This window comes from Falco naumanni, chromosome 3 (genome assembly GCF_017639655.2).
Source record: "Falco naumanni isolate bFalNau1 chromosome 3, bFalNau1.pat, whole genome shotgun sequence".
NCBI classification, from domain to species: Eukaryota; Metazoa; Chordata; class Aves; order Falconiformes; family Falconidae; genus Falco; species Falco naumanni.
Genome location: NC_054056.1, coordinates 60,730,828 through 60,751,454, shown reverse-complemented (window position 1 = coordinate 60,751,454; position 20,627 = coordinate 60,730,828). Strand labels below are relative to the sequence as shown.

General features: G+C 41.9%; 1 protein-coding gene across 6 annotated transcripts in view; it reads right to left on the bottom strand.

The window, feature by feature from the left end:
* Positions 1-277: 277 nt before the first annotated feature.
* PPP4R1 (protein phosphatase 4 regulatory subunit 1) overlaps positions 278-20,627 on the bottom strand; it is a 66,287-nt gene continuing 45,937 nt past the window's right edge. For all 6 annotated transcript variants that reach the window (XM_040587973.1, XM_040587974.1, XM_040587971.1 and 3 more), the window contains 9 exons: positions 16,389-16,564; positions 10,185-10,280; positions 8,499-8,684; positions 6,965-7,126; positions 6,282-6,382; positions 4,453-4,573; positions 4,222-4,356; positions 3,076-3,217; positions 278-1,373 (listed from right to left, as the gene is read on the bottom strand). In XM_040587973.1, coding sequence (XP_040443907.1) covers positions 1,210-1,373; positions 3,076-3,217; positions 4,222-4,356; positions 4,453-4,573; positions 6,282-6,382; positions 6,965-7,126; positions 8,499-8,684; positions 10,185-10,280; positions 16,389-16,564 — 1,283 coding nt within the window. In that variant the 3' untranslated portion in view covers positions 278-1,209. The remainder of the gene's footprint in view (positions 1,374-3,075; positions 3,218-4,221; positions 4,357-4,452; positions 4,574-6,281; positions 6,383-6,964; positions 7,127-8,498; positions 8,685-10,184; positions 10,281-16,388; positions 16,565-20,627) is intronic.

Here is a 20,627-nt window from a genome sequence, read left to right as displayed (position 1 = left end):
GGTTAAGGGCAGCTCACAGTTTCCTGTAAATCTGGACTGAGGTGGATACTCACACTCACTTTAGCAAAGATGCCGTTTCACACTGGAGCGACAGGTTCCCAAGCACAACAGGGATGCTTGAAAGACAATCTAGCAAAACCTCAATTACACAGCCGCGGCATACCTGTGCTGTAGTACACTCCATCTCAAAATGCAAAATTCTTCACAATCATTAAGCAAACCACTTCCCCCTGCAACAGCCATCAGAGTGTAAAGAACTAGAAAAAAAGACAACCACTTAAATTTCAAACTTATTCTTTTAATGTCTTAAAAAGGTCACAAGATTGCTTTGAATCTTATTAATAAATTTTATTTGGACAAGTAGAGAACAACTTGTATCACAACAGCTTTAAACAACATGAGTAAGGACTGCAGCTCTCCAAGGAGGCTCACAGATATGTACAGTATATGAAGAAAAAAGTTGCACCTCAGAGCCAATCATGATCAAGTTAAAAATACCTGACTTAAAGCACATGTGCTAATAAATTTTCTTTAGGTCATGACCAGCATGAAAATAATTAGGACACAGGTACTCAGCAAAGTTGTCTGCTAATGGGTACAGCAATATGCTGCATTTAAGGATTAAAATCAAATTCTAGTTTAGTGTTAGCACTGAGCCCTTAAGAGAAATCCAAATTTCTACTTTTCCCATTTACAAACATCAAAGCTATTCCCACTTAAGGGTGTGCCCAGCTGCACACAAATCAACTCCGTGAATGATAAAAACTTTTAGCGCTAATACTGGAGGTCTTGCATCCTGTTATAAATTTGCCTTTCTGGCCATTTCATCTATCAGTTGCTACAGAAAATACTTGCTAAGTTAACTCCTCAGGAGAAACAATGCAGGTCTCTGGAAATCGCATCCTTTCTACAATTAAAATGATCTGCCAATTCAAGTTTCATTTGTTCAGGAAGACAGAAGATTTAAGGCTTCGGTGGCAAAAATAATCCTCTGAGCAGTGTTTTTCTAAAGTCAAGCTGACACAGGTATGTTTACTTCTCTTGACTTAAAATTTCCTGTTACCAGGTTTAGATAACATCTACCTGTTAAGTCTGGCAAGAAATCTCTCCTTCCAAAGAGGTTGTCCTAGATCAACCATTTTAGAAGCATTTGAGGACAGTGTGTTTAATTTAATTTTTTTTTTTAATTATAGCAACATTCAGAACTTTTTAATACGTTGACGAGGCAGTGCTCATAGCATCATCTGCAATTTTGGTACTGGCAGGGTGTATGCTTGCAAAATATTTGACATCACTGTCATCATCCATTTGGAGCGCCATAATTGTTTGTTCCACAGCTTCTTGATGAGAGTTGGCAGAATTCAGAAAATACTCTGTAAGAGAAAATGCACAAGACTTACAGGAAGAGAAGACAGCAGATACTTCAACACAAACCTCAGCATACTATCATGCAGTTCAAAAGCTCAGAAGACCGTGTACACGTATAGTCAAACCGGAATATCTGAGCAGACACACAATATGCTTCTGAATATACCTATAAATTCACTTTTAAAAAAATAAATCATTCCATGTCAGAATAAATGAAAATCATTCAAAGCACAGTGGCTCTAACAGTGCTGTGTTAGAGTACAGGATGTCTACGGTCCTTCAGTATAGAAGCAAGCATGACAGACTCCATAAGCAGAGGAAAAACAACCTGCAAGAGACTTGGAAGGAGTGTGCTTCTATTTGTGACAGAAGGAAGCTATCACAAACCCATGGCCATGCCACTCCATTTCAGTTCCAATTCCATTGTCAAATAATTATCAAACAATAAAATGGGTAACGTGAAATAAGAGTGGAAGAAGTTACAACATCTGGCAGTTTTCATGAACTAGGCAAACTGCATAAAAGCGACGTAACTACAAAAAGCTCAGAAAGGGCAGTTTAGATCTGAGGTTTAAAAACTTCCGAACTTGTTTTTTAAATCTGCCTTTCATAACCTATCCACCATCCCTAATCATATACGTAACATCTTTGAGGCAGGGACTATCTGTATTATAAGCTGACATAGTGGCAATGCGCAATGGGGGTGTACCGTCCAGGTAGAGGAACACAAAAATAGTGAGGACAACAACAAAAATATCAATACTACACAGTAACACTGACAGCCTCGGCACAGTTTACAAGAGGGTAAGTTACTGCACATCAGCTGATCCATCTTAACTGCCTACATATGTTTACTCAGAGTCTCCAGCGTGCACAGGACAGCTAGCAGTAGCCTAGCTCTCACTGTGCTGGCATCCTTTGTGTTGTCCGGTGCCCTGAACATTTTGCATTTATTTTCACACTTTCTACACTACAAACAACAGTCCTCAAGCCGGTCTATGGTTCTGAGAAAGTGACCAGAACTGGATGAAGTGTTCCGAGTGTGAACACTGCTTGTTTACAAAATAGCATAGTATTTCTGATGCTGTTTTCCTTTACAGTACTTTGGGTACCGAGCACCACTGACTCTTCTGGCACCTGCCATGCACTGGGGGTGCCTTCCTAAGCAAAGTCTGCAGTTCGAAAGTTGGAAGTCTAATTTCCCTGAAGATACTCCAGAGAAACTTTCTTCCCACTGCTACCATAAAATATAAAAACCAAACAGCTGACATCTCCAGTAAGAAAACAGATGGTGGATTTGCATGTAAGGATTTCTCTTTCTTTTATTACAAAGAACATTAACAGAAATTTTTTTTAACTGAAGAAAGGGCACTGCTCAACAACCTCACAGTTGCTAGTTGTTCATGTGTGCTTTCTGTGCCCTGACGACAACTCCACAAACTACTTTGTTCAGGGAAAATGGTACCAAAAGAGCAGGCTGGCATATGAGCAAGAACTCTTATTTCCTCAGCATTACAAACAGTGGCTCTGATGCCACAACAAGGTTTATGGGTTTATGTCCACCAAGGTAACATCCCACACCAAGGAAACTGTAAAAGCAAGTGTGACCCACTTTTGATGTTGTTTCTTCTTTCCCAGCTGACTACAGGAAAGCGGAGGGACAAAAAGATACGCAGTGAGCTCACGGCAACTCTCTCTGTGACTAACCTTTCTCTAAAAGGGTTTGCTTCAATGTTTTTGCAAGCAGGACTCGAACATTTGGAACCCTGTCAGATGCCAAGTGTAGTAAGTGTGGCAACAGATGCACAGCAAACTGGTCCATGGGCAGGCAGTCGTCTTCGCTGATAGTCTGGCAAGAACACAGAAACAATTTCATTACATTTCAGCACAGTGAGGATAAAATCCCAACACATAATCAGAGCTAACAGATCTTATTGCCTTCATAGCACAAATACAGTAGGTGTATCCACAAAGTTATAAAATATGGTACAATACTTTCTAGCACAAAGTCATACACAATGCAGCAAGTTAGTGTTGAGGAAATTCAGGCTTGGTTAGAAGCCCACTTTATTTTGCATGAAGGCTGGCAACTTATTTTTATTGTTTGGGGTTTTTTTAATCACTGTATCATTTGAAAACAGGGAAGAAAAGTAAAAGACTTTCCCAATCCTTCTCAAGACTGATTTACTCTTTCTTTTAACTAGGTACTGTATTATGATAAGAATGATTCATCTCAATAAGCATCTGTTGCACCCAAACATGTTTCTCTATATACACTCAAAGCTCGCATTTCTCCAAATACTTCAAAGAACTGTCCCACTTGGGCAGCAGTCATGCTGGTTCCCAGACTGCACCTCTGCTACTGCCTCCAAATTTGACCATTTCCTCAGGACCCCAGCTAGTTTCAGCTCTTCTGCTTATTTTGCTAAGAATACATTGGTTTTGACCAAGCTGCACTAGTTGGCTACAGAGTTCTAGGCAATTCCTAGTGCTTGATTTCTGAAGGGTAACCCAAAAAAGCAGGAGGCTGCTGCAGCATAATGTAAAAATCTCATTTCATGCCGAGTAACAAAGCGGCTTCCCAATTTAGAGATTATTTTGCTATGCTTTTGTTTTACATTCAACACCAGATTTAACAAGCTGATGTTAATATGCTAAGCTAAAGATGCACTAAAGCTCATCTACGGAGCAACACAGAAGAAAGCAGCCATGAAACCTAATGGAAACAGAGTTCTCACATGTTGATTAAAATAGTGTCAAAAGACAGCTGAAGACTTCCAGCGGCTATCTCCCCTTAATTCTTACCACCACTGCCTCCCAAAACCAAATAAGACAAACAAAAAGACATTTCACCTGGCAAATAAAGACAAAAGTTTGCCGGCCAGACCATTTGCGGCATCTACAGAACTTTTCAACAAGTTCATTCATGAGATCTACCACGAAGGTTGATGTTGAAGCCAGGTACAGCTTTTTTACCATTTCACTAACCTTGAAGAAATGAGAAGAAGAAAAAAATACAAAAAATTACTTCTGACCACCAACCCTCAGAAGTTTGAAATCCTGAATTTACGTAGATTGTTTTACCAGCTTGTAAGAAATCCAACGGACAGAAGACACTTTGTCTGCACAGAGGCTGAAAGCAATAGGTCGCAAGTAGTCATAAATGTCTCTGGCACTGTACAGATCTAGAAGCAAGATCAGTTGCCTACAAGATGGAAAAAGAACCAGAGTACATTATAATAAGAAGAAAGGTAGCTTTAACTGTGAATATGATCATTTGTAAGACAACACTTGCTAAATATGCAATGTGGCCATAATAAAGTTACTGAAAAGTAAAATCTATTTTTCAGTGCTATCAGTCAGACTGTGGGTCACTTACAAATTTTAAATTGCCACTTATTCACAATAATGCATGCATGAGCTCAAAGAATGAAGAACTAGGGGAAAAGGCAAGGGAACCAATGTTGCATTTACAAGGCAGGGATCCTGGTAACAGCTACAATGTACATGCAGCACAGTGATCCAGCTGTGAAGGACACCGCAGTGTGCACACACATTTGAATACCTAGTAAAGACATCTCACACATAACACATGTACAGCTACAAAGTCACTGCTCTTAAGTCTGATAAGTAACCTCCGTCCACTGATTTACCGAATCAATAAACTTTCTCTATTTCAGAGTATACCGGACAACTAGACAAATTACAGTCTTCTTCAATTTGTAGTGAGTTCATCAAGATTTCAGCAAGTTGCAGACACTAGTGTGTCATGAATGGTAGAAAGCATGTCAACAGAAGTGGCATGACACGTCACAAGCAGCTGATTGAACGCCTCCATACCGCAGTAACAGGTAAGTGATTTATAGTTATTAAATCAAAGCAACACTTAAATGCAGCAAAGACATCATGGCATCATGATGAGTTGTTAAACTAGGTCTTTCAAAATTAATTCAAAAGATACACCGTCACAGTCATTACTATATGCTCATTTCATCACTCCTGCTAGAAAAGCCCTGGTCACAAAGTGTCTCCTCACAGGATGAGTGTTGCAACCCTGATCAACTTGGTGGCCCTCTGCAGAACTTGTTCCAGCCAATCAGCACCTTTCTTGTATTGGTATGGATGTATGACTCCAGATGAGATCTAGTGAGTGCTGACTAGAGGGGGCTAATCTGCTCCCTTGACAGATAATGACTGTGCTCCTGTTGATACAGCCCAGGACTGTGCTGCCAGGACACGCTGCTCTCTCACGTGCAGCTCACCGTCCTCCGTGATACTCTGGGCCTTTTCAGCAGAGCTGCTCCCAGGGCAGCCAGCCCCCAGTCTTTATCACTGTCAGAGGCTCTTCCTTCCCACGCACAGGATTTGGCATCTGTCCCTCACTGAATTTCAGAAGCCCCTTCCTCTGTTAGCTTTCCTGAGCAACTTGACCCTTCAGAGCTGCCTTCCATAGAAGCCCCCCTACCAGTTCCACAAAAAAGTTTAAGTCTGCTCAGATGAAGTCCAAGGTCACTACTCTGCTGCTCACTTTCTTTACTCCCCTCAAGATCTCGATCTCCTCCATTTCACTGTCACAAATTCAGCCTACTCATCAAATACAGCAACTCGAAACCAAACAGCTAAACCACTTCTATTTGACTTCAAGAGCAACCAGATGTGGTCTTCTCTTTTGGCAATTTCTTTTCTATGGAAGGGTAATGCTTCCAGCATATGGTGATGGAACAAGACATTCACATTCCAATATTTTAAGTGATATACAGCTACTGGGAATTTTTAAGCAACAGGAACGAGTGGAGGATGGGGACTATCCACTAACTAAAAATTAATAATGTCACTGTAAAATATCTATTCTATCATTTTATCACTTTTACATATCCATAACAACAAAAACAAGCATCCAGAAAACTACATACTCAGCCAGCTCAGCACGGAAACGCCAGTTCCTGCTGTTATCAGTCACGAGGAATTCCTGAAGCTGATAAAGATACTCTCGTCTTTTGTCAAGATGAAGAAGCTGTAACAATAAATATAAGCTTACATAAAGCGCAGGCTACAATAAGCACATAGAAGAGCAGCTTTAAAGTACAACTAATGAAAAACTTTCTTCAATTTAGAAAAAAAATACGTTCAGCAATAGTGTTGCTCTCCTAGGCTAAACCCTATCATGCTTAAGTCTCTAAAATCACATGGGGCACTACTGAAAGCAAAATCTATTCTCTACTTTTACTCTAGGAAACAAGAGGGGTAAGCAGTAAAGATAGCATTGACTTTAGAAGATTTTATGAACTGTGTCTTTCAGCTCCAAAAATGAGGCAGTTAACACAAAAACTCCTAAAGAAATTTGAGAAGTAACCTGTGTAGAGAGGTTAGAGCCGTCCAAAAAAAACTTAATACTATCTGCTTGCATCTATATACTGAATAAACATGCATGAACCAGGCTCTTCAGAGAAAAGAAAGTATCAGCAATACATTCTAGTATTCAACCGACATCTGCACAGATTCCCATAGAGTTATACTGTGCTATTTTTAAAAGTCCATACAACTAAATGAAGCAAAACACATAACTGCACTTGCCCAGAGTTGAACACGGACATACCTTCAGAAAGTCATGCAAGTGTTTAAGCACACCTATCCTGACTTCATCTAAATCTTTTAAAAAGCCATTGAAGACAGGAACTAAATCTCCAGCTGTAAGCTGGTCTCCAAGGATGACGGCAAGTTCATGTATAGAAAATGCTAGTGTCCGCCGAACCTTCCACTGTAAAATAAATAAATAAGTTCTATTGATGTATCATCTGAAATGCTCTATTTTAACTTGAGGGTCAGTATCCAAGTGTGACTCCCAGTGAGCTACAGCACTTACAAATATATTCCACAGCGTCTCAATTAACAACTGAAAATTAAATGGCAAATTTAAAAACAAAAAGAAAAGGGGGGTGGGGGGAAGGGTGGCATAGACAAATGACAAGGTATCACTTCTTCCACTTGAGTATCAAGGAACTAGGCAAACAGAGTAATGAAAATATTTCAATTTTCCAGGTGTCGGGAAGGAAAACTGTATTCCTGACATCGGTACTCTTCCACATGTTACACTCTGCTATAAATTCTTTTGGATAAATTAGTTCCACACTACTACTCTCTCAGTTGTTTAATATATAAAACAGCATAAGATATATCCAACAGTGTTCCAGCTGGCATATTTTAGCTTCCATAATAGGTAAAGTTTCATCCACATCGAGTGCTCAGCAGTCTAAGGACCAGTAGAGCTTTTACTCGCCCTAAACCGAGGGGGCACTGTTTTAATACAGTAACTATTTCAAGTAAGTCTTTTCAAAAAGAAAAAAGCATCCATTCTTTAGCCAGCACTTTCCAATTAACATGTGTATTGTTCTCTTGCCCTGGTTTAGTGATTCAATCTTAGTTTAGATTAGACTGGTGATAAACTCTGGACAGTTTTGAACACAGAGTAATTTGTTTATATTTAATTTTTAAATTTATTAGCTAGTTGTTTTTAATGGCTTCAAAAAGAGTTTGGAAAATGTGAGCAATAGCTATGTATAAAATTACTCACTGCACATCACCGAGAACCGCTGCTCTGACATAGCAACCAGCAAGTTCAAGAGAGGTGAAGTAGTCTGAGAATGTTAAAAAACCCAAAACATAAAAAGAGCATCTCCAAAAAAGGAAACAAAGGAGGAATGGGGAACAACTGTAAACCAACAGTAAAATGCACAGTTACCTCCATACCACCTGACAAGGAAAATGCTGTTATTTCCAGTATTTGTTTTTAAAACAGCAACACTGCGTGGTGGTGGTGGTGATGTTATTCCCTTATGACTGACTGGATACAGCACCAAAAGGCCACCGAAAAAGGCCTGGTGTGAGGCTGACTCACTGAGCTCCAGACATGCCTGCAGGGGCACATGTCTGCTCATGCACAGCAGCACAGCCCAAATTCTCATACCTATGAGAACACCAAGCACTGCCACAAGATCTCAGGCGAGCCGAGAAAATTGGAGACCTCCCCTTCACATTCCCACTGGAGAGAGCAGAGCAACCCAACACCCACTAAACAAGACAAATCATCACAACAGTTCAGAGCATTCACTGTCAGAGCTTCTTGAGCTTACCTGCATGTCAGATGCCAGTGTCTCGTAGGTATCTTTCAAACAGTGCCAGTTCTGTCTGCCTAACGTAAGTGCCACACCTGGCAGGCTGTAGGCACAGTGTTTGGCAATCTCTGTATCAACTGTTTGTGCACGAGATGGATCAGTCATTGATAAATACTGATCTAGCAAGGCCTGAGGTACAACATCCTACAGCAAGAAAAGGGTAGAGTGTTTATACTATTTTCAGTAAATTTTCATGAGGCTTACTAAAATTCCAGGGCACGCTGTCAGAAGAAAATTTTTTCCCCCCACAAATATAGAGTATGATTTAATTACAATCTCTTAAGAATGAAAAGGGTTTAGTATTTCATAAGTTCCACCAAAAAGTTCCAAAGAAACGATGACAAGACTGAGGGCTATTTGAAAATATACAGACTAACTTAGTAACAGTTGAATGGGCAGATCACTGTCTACTTTGGCAGACCAGGATATTAAGACGCTACATTCTACCTCTCTACAAACACTCAGGCTCACAGGCTGTGCAAATTGGTCATTATAACTTATCCACACAAATAGCAGAATAGCAAGTGAGACTTGCTCGAAAATAATTTTCCTATTCCTCTCAAAATCTTGGGGAGGTAGGGAGAAGAAAACTAAATTACAACGCCTTGGGGAGGGAGGGAAGGGGAGGGGGCAGAGTATACATGTTCCATATCGCTTCTGGACTCCCTAAACCAGGGGTCCTCACACTTTTTAACCAGGGGGCCGGCACACGGATGAAGTGGCAGGCAGCCATCTGCGGCTGCTTGGTTTCCCCCCCAACCCCCGGCGGGGGGTTCTGTAAATACCGGGGGCCGGATTGAGGACCCTGGGGGGCCGTATCCAGCCCGCAGGCCGTAGTTCAAGGACCCCTGCCCTAAACAGTCAGCAGGAAGGAAAAGACGTCTCCAGAGACAGAGATCTCCAGTGAAGACCAATACTTCTCCCCACTGACAAATTAAAGCATCTGAACTAAAATTTTGTGAAAAATCTCTTTGCGTTGACTTCAACACAGTCTTTGTTTCAGCTGTTGTCAGTTTATTTCAAGCACTGACTCTACCCAAGGGGGTGCACAATAGGATTTCCTTAACACAGCTGCCAAATAGCTCAGCTTACATAAGCAACAAGAGGGACTGAGGTTCCCACTCAAGGAATCACACTGGTGCAAGGTGGCATGCTTAATACTGAACTATGTAACAACAAACAGTCATTCCTTTTGGGAAAAAATAACAAAGAGACAGTTCAAGCTTAATGAAACCCTCTTGCAACTTTTCTGCAAAAAGCTGTCATGGGGTCGGGGCAGTCCTACTCAAAACCCTTAAAAAAAAATCCTGTTTCCTCAATAACCTAATTTCCATTATAGGACAGGTTCCATAGAAAATGAAACCAAATGAAACCAGAGCCTGGAAGTCTACAACAACCACTACCTCATGTCAAAAAATACTGGTATCTCTTATACATAATTAAAACAGAAGCAACTGCTGAAATCAGCCATTATCTCTCGAGACACAGAACATTTTCAAATACTTATTTGAGAGGTTTGCCATATTTAATAGAAGCTACACCAGAAACGACTGAACACCATGCATAAAAGCAATCCCCACATACACACAAAAAAAATCCACTTATCTAAAACATGTAGGAAAACCAGAAATCATTGTCATTTACCTGCACTTTGGATTTTCTTTCTTCATCAGGGCTGAAACTACTGTTGGTGCTCAAATCTGAATCATTGTGAATATAGTGAAGCGTAGAGTCAATATTCTATGAAAAAGGAGGAAGAACAAAAGGGTCACACAAAATACACTCGAGGATTAAACACAAAACAAGTGTCAACATCAAGAAGTGCTGTCCTCACCTCAGGGATTTTTTCTTTGTTTAAAGGAATAAATGTTTTAATATCTAATACAATTTCACTACAGCCCAAAATCAACAGGTATGCAAGATAAATCTTTCTTCTTTCAAACACACTCCTCTTATTCTACCCTATTTTGGTTCTTACGAAATGAAAATCACAGGAGAGGAGTACCTTTAAGACTGCATTAAGGAAAATCTAACACATTGCTTCTCTCCTGAAGGGAAAATGAGAAAACATCTGTAGCTGATTTTGTTGGATTTATGCTAGAAGAGGTCAAAACAAAGGCACCCTCACACTTAAGAGCAGAAACTGATGAGACTTACGTTGTTGTTCCTTCCCTAGAGGTGATCTGTAATCTTCTCTACAGATGAGCTATACCTTATAATACAGAATCTTAGTGGACCATTGCTGCTGACACTAGTCATCACCCCTCTCAGCAGTTCTATTAAAATAAGTTTTAGCAATCATTCAACCATCCTGGCTACGTATCTGGGCCATGAAGATAAGGACTGAGACTCTGTTTCAGAACTCTATTGAGCAGTAAAGGTTTGATGCTCTATCATAAACTGAGCTGCTAAGGGGATGCACGGTCACTTTCTATACCGGTGAAGTTCCCCAAATATAATCAACTTTGCACAATCAATTGTGAATTTCAAGAAATACGTGATGAGTATTTGAAAAGTTGATCAGGCTCCTGTGTGGCAGAACAGGACAGGCATTTTTTTGCTAGATATGAGCCAAGGGATCTATCCAAAGATGCTGCAGGGTGAGCTCTCAGGGTCAACACAAGCACTGAGAACGTGCCTACTCTACCAGCTGTTAAGATCAGTTTGTCAATGAACTATAAAACTTCCTCAAAAAAGCCTCCAGGATACCATCTGCCTTCCTTGGTTTAACTTCAGACAGTTGTTTTTCCTCTTCCATGAGCTGCTTTCATCTAAGCACTGGGTTGTAATTTTAGTTGCTGAGGTATAATTACAGGTGATAAAGAACAGGTAGAACTGTGAGGCAATTACGTATCGCTGGCACAGCTGCCCAAGTCACCTGTCAGGCTTATCAAGCAGCAGCAAGGTGTCAAAGAGCCAAGAGAAAGAAGAGATATTTAAGTGACTCCATAACTAAATGTGTCAAGCAGCAAACTCCAACTGCAAAAACCGCCAGAAGCTCTCAACACCATCTCAGTAGGATTTCGGTTTGTCAGCCAATTCTTCACTCTTTTTTAGCCTTTTTTTCCCCCCCAGGAAAAAGAGACAATTTTCAGCATTGCCAGAAAGTCACCTGCCTTGACCCCTTTCAAGTCAAGAAATTATTAGGCAGCCACAGTGCTTTCCACGAGTTGCCCAGGTACATGGGCATCCATTCTCCTATCATCATTTCATCTGCCTCACAGGGGGCAAAGGATTCTAGGTCAGGGGTTAGCAGGGGACATCTAGAAAGCTTTAAAATAGATTCAAAGGGGGAAGGGAATAAAACCAAGCTCATTAGAGATGAGCCTGGGGGCAGCATGCCAGGGTTGGCGGTGAGATCAACACCTGTGCATCTATGCCAATTGCCCAAAGCATGGACAACAAGCAGGAAGAGCTGGAAGCCATTATGCAGCAAGAAGACTATGACATAATTGCCATCACAGAAACATGGTGGAGTAACTCACAAGACTGGAGAGCTGCAATGGATGGCTACAAACTCTTCAGGAGGGTTAGACTAGGAAGGAGAGGTGGTGGAGTAAGTCTGTATGTCAGGGAGCACTGACTGCCTAGAGGTGAATAATGGTGGCAGTAGGGCTGAGTGTTTATGGGCAAGAATCAGAGGCAGGGCCAACAAGGCGGACATCCTGGTTGAGTCCTTTGCAGACTACCCAATCAGGATGGAGAGACAGATGAAACATCCTACAAGCAACTGGGAGAGCTCTCCAGATCACTAGCCCTTGTCCTCATGGGGAACTTCAACCTACCAGATGTCTGCTGGAAATACACATCGTGGACAAGAAACAGTTTAAGAGGTTCCTGAGTGTGTGGACGATCACTTCCTGAGACAGCTGGTCAGTGAACCCCCCAGGGGAGATGCCCCCCTGGACCTGCTGTGTACAAACAGGGAAGGACTGGTGGGTGATGTGGTGGTCAGAGGCCATCTTGGACACAGTGATCTTAAGATGATAGAGTTTTTGATTATTGGAGAAGTAAGGAGGGGTGTCAGCAGAATCGCTACCTTGGACTTGCAGAGGCCAGCTTTGCCCTGTTTAAGAGCCTGACTGACAGAGACCCTTGGGAGATAGTTCTGAAGGGCCAAGGGGCCCAGCCAGTATGGGGATATGAGAGGCAGGTCCTACTTAACTAACCTCATCTCCTTCTGTGACAAGATGACCTGCCTAGTGGATGAGGGAAAGGCTGTGGATAGTGTCTACCTGGACCTTAGTAAAGCCTTCCACACAGTCTCCCACAGCATCCTCCTGGAGAAACTGGCTGCCCCTGGCCTGAACGGGTGTACTGTTTACTGGCTTAAAAGCTCGTTGGCTGGCTGAGCTCAGCAAGTGGTGGTGAATGGAGTCACATCCAGCAGGCAACTGGTCACAAGTGGTGTTCCCCAGGGTTCAGTGTTGGTGACAGTTCTGTTTATATCTTTACTGATGATCTAGATGAGGGGTTAAGGGCAATCTCAGTAAGTCTGCAGGTGACACCAAGGTGGGTGGGAGTGTTGATCTGCCGGAGGGCAGGCAGGCTCTGCAGAGGGATCTGGACAGGCTGGACCGATGGGCCGAGGCCAGTTGTATGAGGTGCAACCAGGCCCAGTGCCGGGCCCTGCCCCTGGGTCACACCAGCCCCACACAGCGCTACAGGCTGGGGCAGGGGGGCTGGGAAGTACCTGGTGGGAAAGGGCCTGGAGGTGCTGGTCAACAGCCAGCTGGACATGAGCCAGCAGTGTGCCCAGGGGGCCAAGGTGGCCAGCAGCATCCTGGCTTGGATCAGAAATAGTGTGGCCAGCAGGACCAGGGCAGTGATTGTCCCCCTGTACTCAGCACTGGTGAGGCTGCACCTCAAATACTGGGTTCAGTTTTGGGCCCCTCACTACAAGAGGGATGTAGAGGTGCTGGAGTGTGTCCAGGGAAGGGCAACAAAGCTGGTGAAGGGTCTGGAGCACAAGTCTTGTGAGGAGCAGCTGATGGAACTGAGGTTGTTTAGCCTGGAGAGGAGGAGGAGACTCAGGGGGGATCTTATTGCTCCGTACAACTACCTGAAGGTTGTAGGCAAGTGGGTGGTAGGTCCCTTCCCCTAGATAACAAGTGACAGGACAAGAGGAAATGGCCTCAAATTATGTCAGGGAAGGTTTAGATTAGATATTGGGAAAAATTTCTTCCCTGAAAGGGTGGCCAAACATTGGAACAGGCTGCCCAGGGAGATGATGGAGTCACCATCCCTGGAGGTATTTAAAAAATGCATAGCTGCAGTGCTTAGGGACATGGTTTAGTGGTGGACTTGGCAGTCCTGGGTTAACAGTTGGACTTTATGATCTCAAAAGTCTTTTCCAACCTAAATGATTCTATGATTCTGCTACAATCAAAAGACTCCATCTCACAATCTCTGCTATCTCAACTCTAAAAAGTGAAGTTAAAATATACTGAAGGGTGTCACAGATGGGAATGTATTTACCATGCCACTTTTAAAGTCAAATATACATTCCAGAAAGGAAGAGCTTCAGTACAGAGGAACCACAGCACCAGTTGGTAGTTCAGTCAATGCAGGATCTCTATTCCTGCAGGTGAATTTCCATCTGTACTCTTTCCATGTAACATGCACACACTGAACTAACTGAGCGTTGCAGAGAGCCAGGACATCAAAATTCAGCAGGGTTTAGCCTGAAAGCTTCTTGCATACCGAACTGGTGAACCACCACCTTCGAGATGCAAAACCTTTGTCATGGCCTTACAAACCTCTTACATGAGGTTTCCTTTAGCTGCAGTATTACAAGATCTCTGTGGCTGTGCTCCATAGACACCTGCTCTGCACCATGGTTGCACGCAAAGCCCACAGCACCAGGACAAGTGGTGCTGGAATTTCCTGACAGGGCAGCTGGCCCAAAGAAAGAGAGAAGACGCCAGTCTCAGGGGTCCAGTCTCCTCCAAGCATCCACCCTCTTCTTACAGAGTAAGATTAAGTACTTGTGCCACACAGGAGTGGGCTGATATTAGTCCAGTTTCTTTTCTCTTTCTTTTCCTTCCCTTCTCCCTCTACTCCCAATTAAAAAAGAGGGCTCCCACACCCATCCACTGGGAATATGATTTGGGAGATTTCTTCAGGCTTACATTCATCAAACCTTATAGAAAGCATACAACCTAAAAAACCCAAAAATGGTGGCTCAAGGAAAAATAAAACTGCTACCCGCATCCTCAAAAAATAAGCTTCATCTATGTCCCAAAATCTTATCTGTTCATTCTGTTACAATACTTATTTTCATCTGAATACAGAATCTCTCCTTAGCATGTAGCATTAACTCCTTCGGGAGCCAATACAGCTGCAGAAGGACAAACAAACTATTATTTTGCTTTTTGTATGTGTGTAGAACTGTGAAGGCTGCTTTCAAACATAAAACGCTGTAGCTTGATTCTTCTAAAATGTCCAGTACCCTACTGACACGTAGCTATACTGAGACTTAAAAAAAACCAACCCAAACAAAAACCCAAAACCAAAGCAACCCAAAAAACCCACAAAAAATAACACCTGTAAAAATCAGAGCTCTCTTCACTGAAGCAACAGTCTACTTGCTGAACAGATCACAGCTTGATTCCCAAATTCTAGGTCACCTCTGTAACATCCTTTCACTTGTAAAATGAGAACTTGATTCAGTGCTAATAAACAAGGAACTGACAGATTATAAGCATCCTTTTAAAAAGTAAAACTGAAACGTGCAAAACAAACATATACTAGCAATGGGACAGGCTGTTAAACTCTGTCAGCATCCTACTCTGTAAAGGTATAAAATGCAGCACAAGTCCCTCTAAAGAAACACCACCCCAACCACCCCCAGAAATCAGAAGGACAAAAGGTGCATTTACACTGTCCTTTTACAGATTAGCATTAGAAAGTGACAACAACAACATATCAAGCCTGACATCAGGAACGGGCTATGTGGTAGTCCAACAGCTTAGGTGAAAAGTTAATTAAACATCAGCTAGAAACGCTGCTCCAGTTAAGGCTGAAAATGTTTCCACTGGCCTGATGTCAACTCCTAGACTTTTCAAAGACATTTATCAGAATTTCAACTGAAAATATCATTTAGGCAATATGATTCAACAAATCACTTGCTCTGGTTTTATGGAGCATATCTGCAACCATTGCTTCCTGCGTAGCTACAGCTTGTGGCACAACATGCAGTGAAAACAGTAGGTTTGGCCTAATACTCAGTACAGAACAGAAAATAGCATCAAATGCCACAGACTTCAGTCAGGGTGCTGAAAAATTTAGTGCAAAAAACTTGAAACTGTTACTGATTGTTCAAATCCACTTTCTCTTTCAGCAGTCCACACAACAGCCTAGACTGCAGGTTCTGAACTTCTCTTACGCAGGCCAATAAACTTCTATAAAACATTTTGACAGGGAGCGCAGGGAACAAAGTACCTCCTTCTCTCCAGATTGCAGGAGGCAGGGCAGTGAGGGCACTGGAGAAGGGGATTCGCTTATTACCAGTAGGGCTCTGTTTTAAGGAAGGCAATTTCACAGGAATAAACTGCAGTAGCATTAAAACATCTTAAAATGCCATAGTCACAACAGAGATTAATGGAAACAATTTCAAGAATTTACATGGACAAGCACAGAGCTGGCAAAAACAAAGCCACTCAATACAACTAATTTCATTTTAGTAGCTAGTGCTTCAATACCAGCCAACAAAACCAAACACCACGCTGCCCAAAAGTAGGAAGCACTTGGCTGCAATTACCACATGAACACAAAATACAGCTCTAGTACTGCAGCCCTGCAAATCCCAGGGCAGGGGAGGGAGAAAAAGTATACAAAACCACTCACCTCAACAGTGTCACCAATTAAAGGCACAATATCATCCAGTATAGGTTTAAAATTTTGTTGGTCATCGATGTTTAGTTCAGTCTGTGAGTCTGTTCCCTTGCCCATGCTGGCCGTTGTCTCTTCTTGAGGATCCAAACTGGATGCTCTGAGTGCAGCCGACAACACCTCCACTTGTGCTGCAGCACACGAGAGAGAAATACATGAGAGACCGAACTGCAATAAACTTTTAGCAAGTCCACAGATCAACTTTTAGACAGTGACTAATTAACTGAGAGAGGGTGGAAGAAGTATGGGAGAGGTACAAATTTGAGATTATCGACTGTTAGTAAATCCCAAACTGGGGGCAATTAGCGTAAAATCTAAGGCAGATTAACACTCCACTATTTTCCAAGGGTGCTCAACCCTCAACTCAGTGAAATTTGTCTTTAAAGAAAAAAATCCAAACCCAAAACAGGAGTAAGAGACTGCTGTTATGGCAGGATCAGTTCTTTAAGAATCTCGGTACATATCAACGGTGCAAATAGTCTTCAGGGCAGAGCAGCACATGAATATTAACTTACTGACTGGGTCTTTTGTGGGAGGTGGGACTAAGAGAGAGAAGGGAAAGGTAACTCAAAGGTTGAGAACAGGTTTATTCATACAGAAAGGATTTTGGTTCTGAAAGGCTGTCTCTCTCCCTCTGGTCGTTAAATTCCTGTGTTTTTACAGCAACTCTAAAGCAAGATCTATACAGGAAGATGCTAGACCCTGGTAACTCTTTCCTGGACAGGACACTTTAGCATCCTTCCATTTTTTAAACAAATAATAAAGGTTGCACTGTTTGATGCCCTCTTATTCATCAAAAGAAAGCATTAGCACTTCACACCCTGCCATCCACTCTTTTGAAAAAGATCCAGCAGTTCTGGAACCCCTTTGCTTTTCATCTCTCTGCTTAGTGCTAATTAAAAAAAGCTTTGCTGAGCAATGTTCCTTGGATATAGCCTGACCTAAGCAGATCTGGTATCAGAGGCAAATCTCAGCTGCAAGCGACACAGAATTCAGTGCTGACAGATCTACCTGGCCTCTCTCCTCCTCCACTTTTTTCCAAGAAGGTAAGGGGGAATAATCTCCTGACCCACTAAATTTACCCAGCCATCCAGAAGCTCTGTTCATCATAGACTTCAGCTTTTCCAACATTTCTTAAATGCTCACTGTAAAATTAATCAACAAACTATATGCTTGTTTTTAATCCCACGTTGCCATACTAAGTTACAGTATCTAAATTTCTCCCTCTAGCTTTTTTAATAGGGTTATTAACAACGATTAAACAAAGGAAGTTGGACTCGTTTGTAGACAGAAGACACATATATGCAATACATCTGTTACAAGAAGCACAATCTTAGCTAGCAAAAATTGGGAAACACATTACAGGTTCACTGGTTTCTAGGCGGAATCTGATGAGAAGGAGTAAAGATAATTCTTTACAATATGTAATGCTAGCTCTGTAACGTCATCAAATTTCTGATAGAATAACTGAAAGATATTCTTGCTGTATTACTGCAATTCACCTCAACAGGAAAAAGCACAGCAAGTTAGAAACTTAAAACCAACATCACACTAATACTTCCACTATCAAACACATTATGTTAGAAAATAGTTTCAATATGCATCTTTAATATAATATATAATCTAGACATATAAATAGGAAGCTTTTGTTAATCTTAAACTGTAAAATTCCTATGACTTCATTCTTCAAGTGTTACTTCACTGACAAAACTCTGTACTTTTAAGGCCCATGCAAAATAGGTGGTCATTTCAGAGCACCTAAGGCACAAAAATGCCTGTGATTTCCAATTTATTCTCATTTAGAGAAATCAAATAAGAAAATTAAGAATAACTGTATTCTGCTGCACATCAAGGAGACGTTTTTCATGAAGACTCCTTTCATGAAGGACAACTTCATGGGAAAAAGAAGTACACTCATTTTCACTCAGAAGTCAAGAAAGCTTATTCTGACTAGGCAACACATATTGCTTCAACACTGAATATGTATTTACTGAAAAAAACACAGAGTTCCAAAGATTAGTTCCAGTAACAAAAGTGATGGTATTATCTGTCCTGGTTTTGGCTGGGATAGAGTTAATTTTCTTCCTAGTATCTGGACCAATGCTGTGTTTTGGATTTAGGATGAGAATAATGTTGGTAATGCATTGATGTTTTACTTGTTGCTAAGCAGTGTTTATGCTAAGTCAAGGACTCTCCATCACTCAAACGTGCATCTCCTCAGCTTCCTGCCAACGCTACAATCCCAAAATGTGGGGATGAAGAACAGGAGAGGCCAAACTCCCAAGGATTTCATTGACTGGCAAGCGCCTGCCTCCTTCTTTGATGCTGTCACCAAGGGTGACTCCAGTGCTGTCATTCACCAAAAGGTGAATGACCTGAAGTCCATAAACATCTTAAGGTCCTAAGCAAAAAAAGAGCCAAGCATAGTCACTATGAAAGGCTCCAGAATGGTGGAGGGCTTAGTAAAGGAGGAAAAGAAAGAGAGTGCATGTGTGAGTATGTGCATATGTGTGCAGAGCTCTAGGTGGCTGCCCTGAAGACATTAAACTTGAAACAGCATCCTAATGAGCAGTCTTTCACCACCCTGGGCTGCTTGTGCCAGGGCACATTCCCTCATAATCCCATCACACACCACAGACCCTCCTGACTGAGGTGGCTGCTGCTCCTTCCCATCTCCCAGAAAGATCTTTCCTACAGCCCTAAGACAGGCAACATTTTCCAGAAAACCATTAAAAGCACAAGCAAAGGATAAGGCTCCCCCTCCTCTCAGGCATGACACAGAGAAATGCCTCCAGAGCTCTTGGAAAGCACGGTTTTGTGAGGAAGACTGGAAGGGAATCTGCTGGCTGACTAGCTCTCACAACTACCTTCAGGAAAAACTGGAGTGAAAGGTCAGGTTTGTGCATATTGCACTGGTCAATGCTCACTGGATCTTAAACCATCTGCTAACTAACTCTTTCTTCCTTTGACTTTTGCTTCAGGTGAGAAGTATTTTTCAGCAAGGAATTATTTACTCTTGGCTACTGTAACTGCATCCTAAAATAACTGGCACAACCTTTAAATTCAAAACCGTGTTTCACCTGGCCTTCTTAAATTTCCTGGTCCTCAGGAGTTTCAACATGCTTTATTGTTGTTTTCCATTTCTCCTGGTGTTTCACCATAAGACACTGGTATTACTTAGCAGCACGCTCCTTTCTTCTGTCTGAAGGATCTGCCTTCCATACCCTCACTTCTTACTCAAGAGGCAAAAGCTATGGCTGCTTTAATGGGTACTGAGATGCAAGTAATTAAAACGTAAAAATAAGAGTTTCTTCTCCTCACATACTGTTCCATTAACAATACCATTTTAGACTTTTACTGCAGGTAGCACTAGCAGCCTAACTTAGAAAAACTATGTTAAGGAACTATGTTATAAGGAATGGGATCAACTGATGCCAGATTTGGGCCGGTTTATCCCCGTTAGGTCTCCATTTGGCAAAGCAGCCTGTAACTGACATAAGCCACAGCTAGCCCCACAGCTAGCCTCACTAACCTGCAAGTTGGACTTTCTCTCTTCCCCCAGATAACATTAAGAAAAGCTGACATTACACAATCTAGCGCTTTCTATGCAGAATGTAAGGAGACAAAGCTGAAGAAAGTGCCCCTGGAAAGAAAAATAAAGAAAAAAAACATCTGGGGAAAGACAAGCGACCACCCGAGTAAGTAAAAACAGCAGCAGCCTCAGGGAGCTGGAAAAAGGTGACCTGAAAAAAAGACTCTGTGATAATCTTAAAAGAGCTGGCGTACTTCAAAGGAATGTGCAGGTTTCCATCTCCCAGTCTGAGATCCTCAGGATGTCTGGCCAGTGAATTGGAAAGGTCCTATTAACAGGGATTAAATACCACTGCTTAACTCTGCATATCTTGTGTAGCTCTGCTAGCTAGCAGAGTTTGTGAAAAGACAAGCTTTCTTTACCTTTGTTGCCGACTGCTCTACTACCTATTACTCAAATTTATCACTTTGGCAACATGCTAGTTCTGGAAAGAAAGCCTCAAGGTAAAGATTTTTGGCAGCGAGATGCAGTTAAAACAGTTCACCCCTTTCTGAGAATGAGATTATGGAAAAAAAAATGTTCTACAGCAGTTGCTGGTCACTATTTAAAATTTTTATTTGCTAGAGACCTCATCAGTCTCCATGCCTTGGAGCAAGGATTTT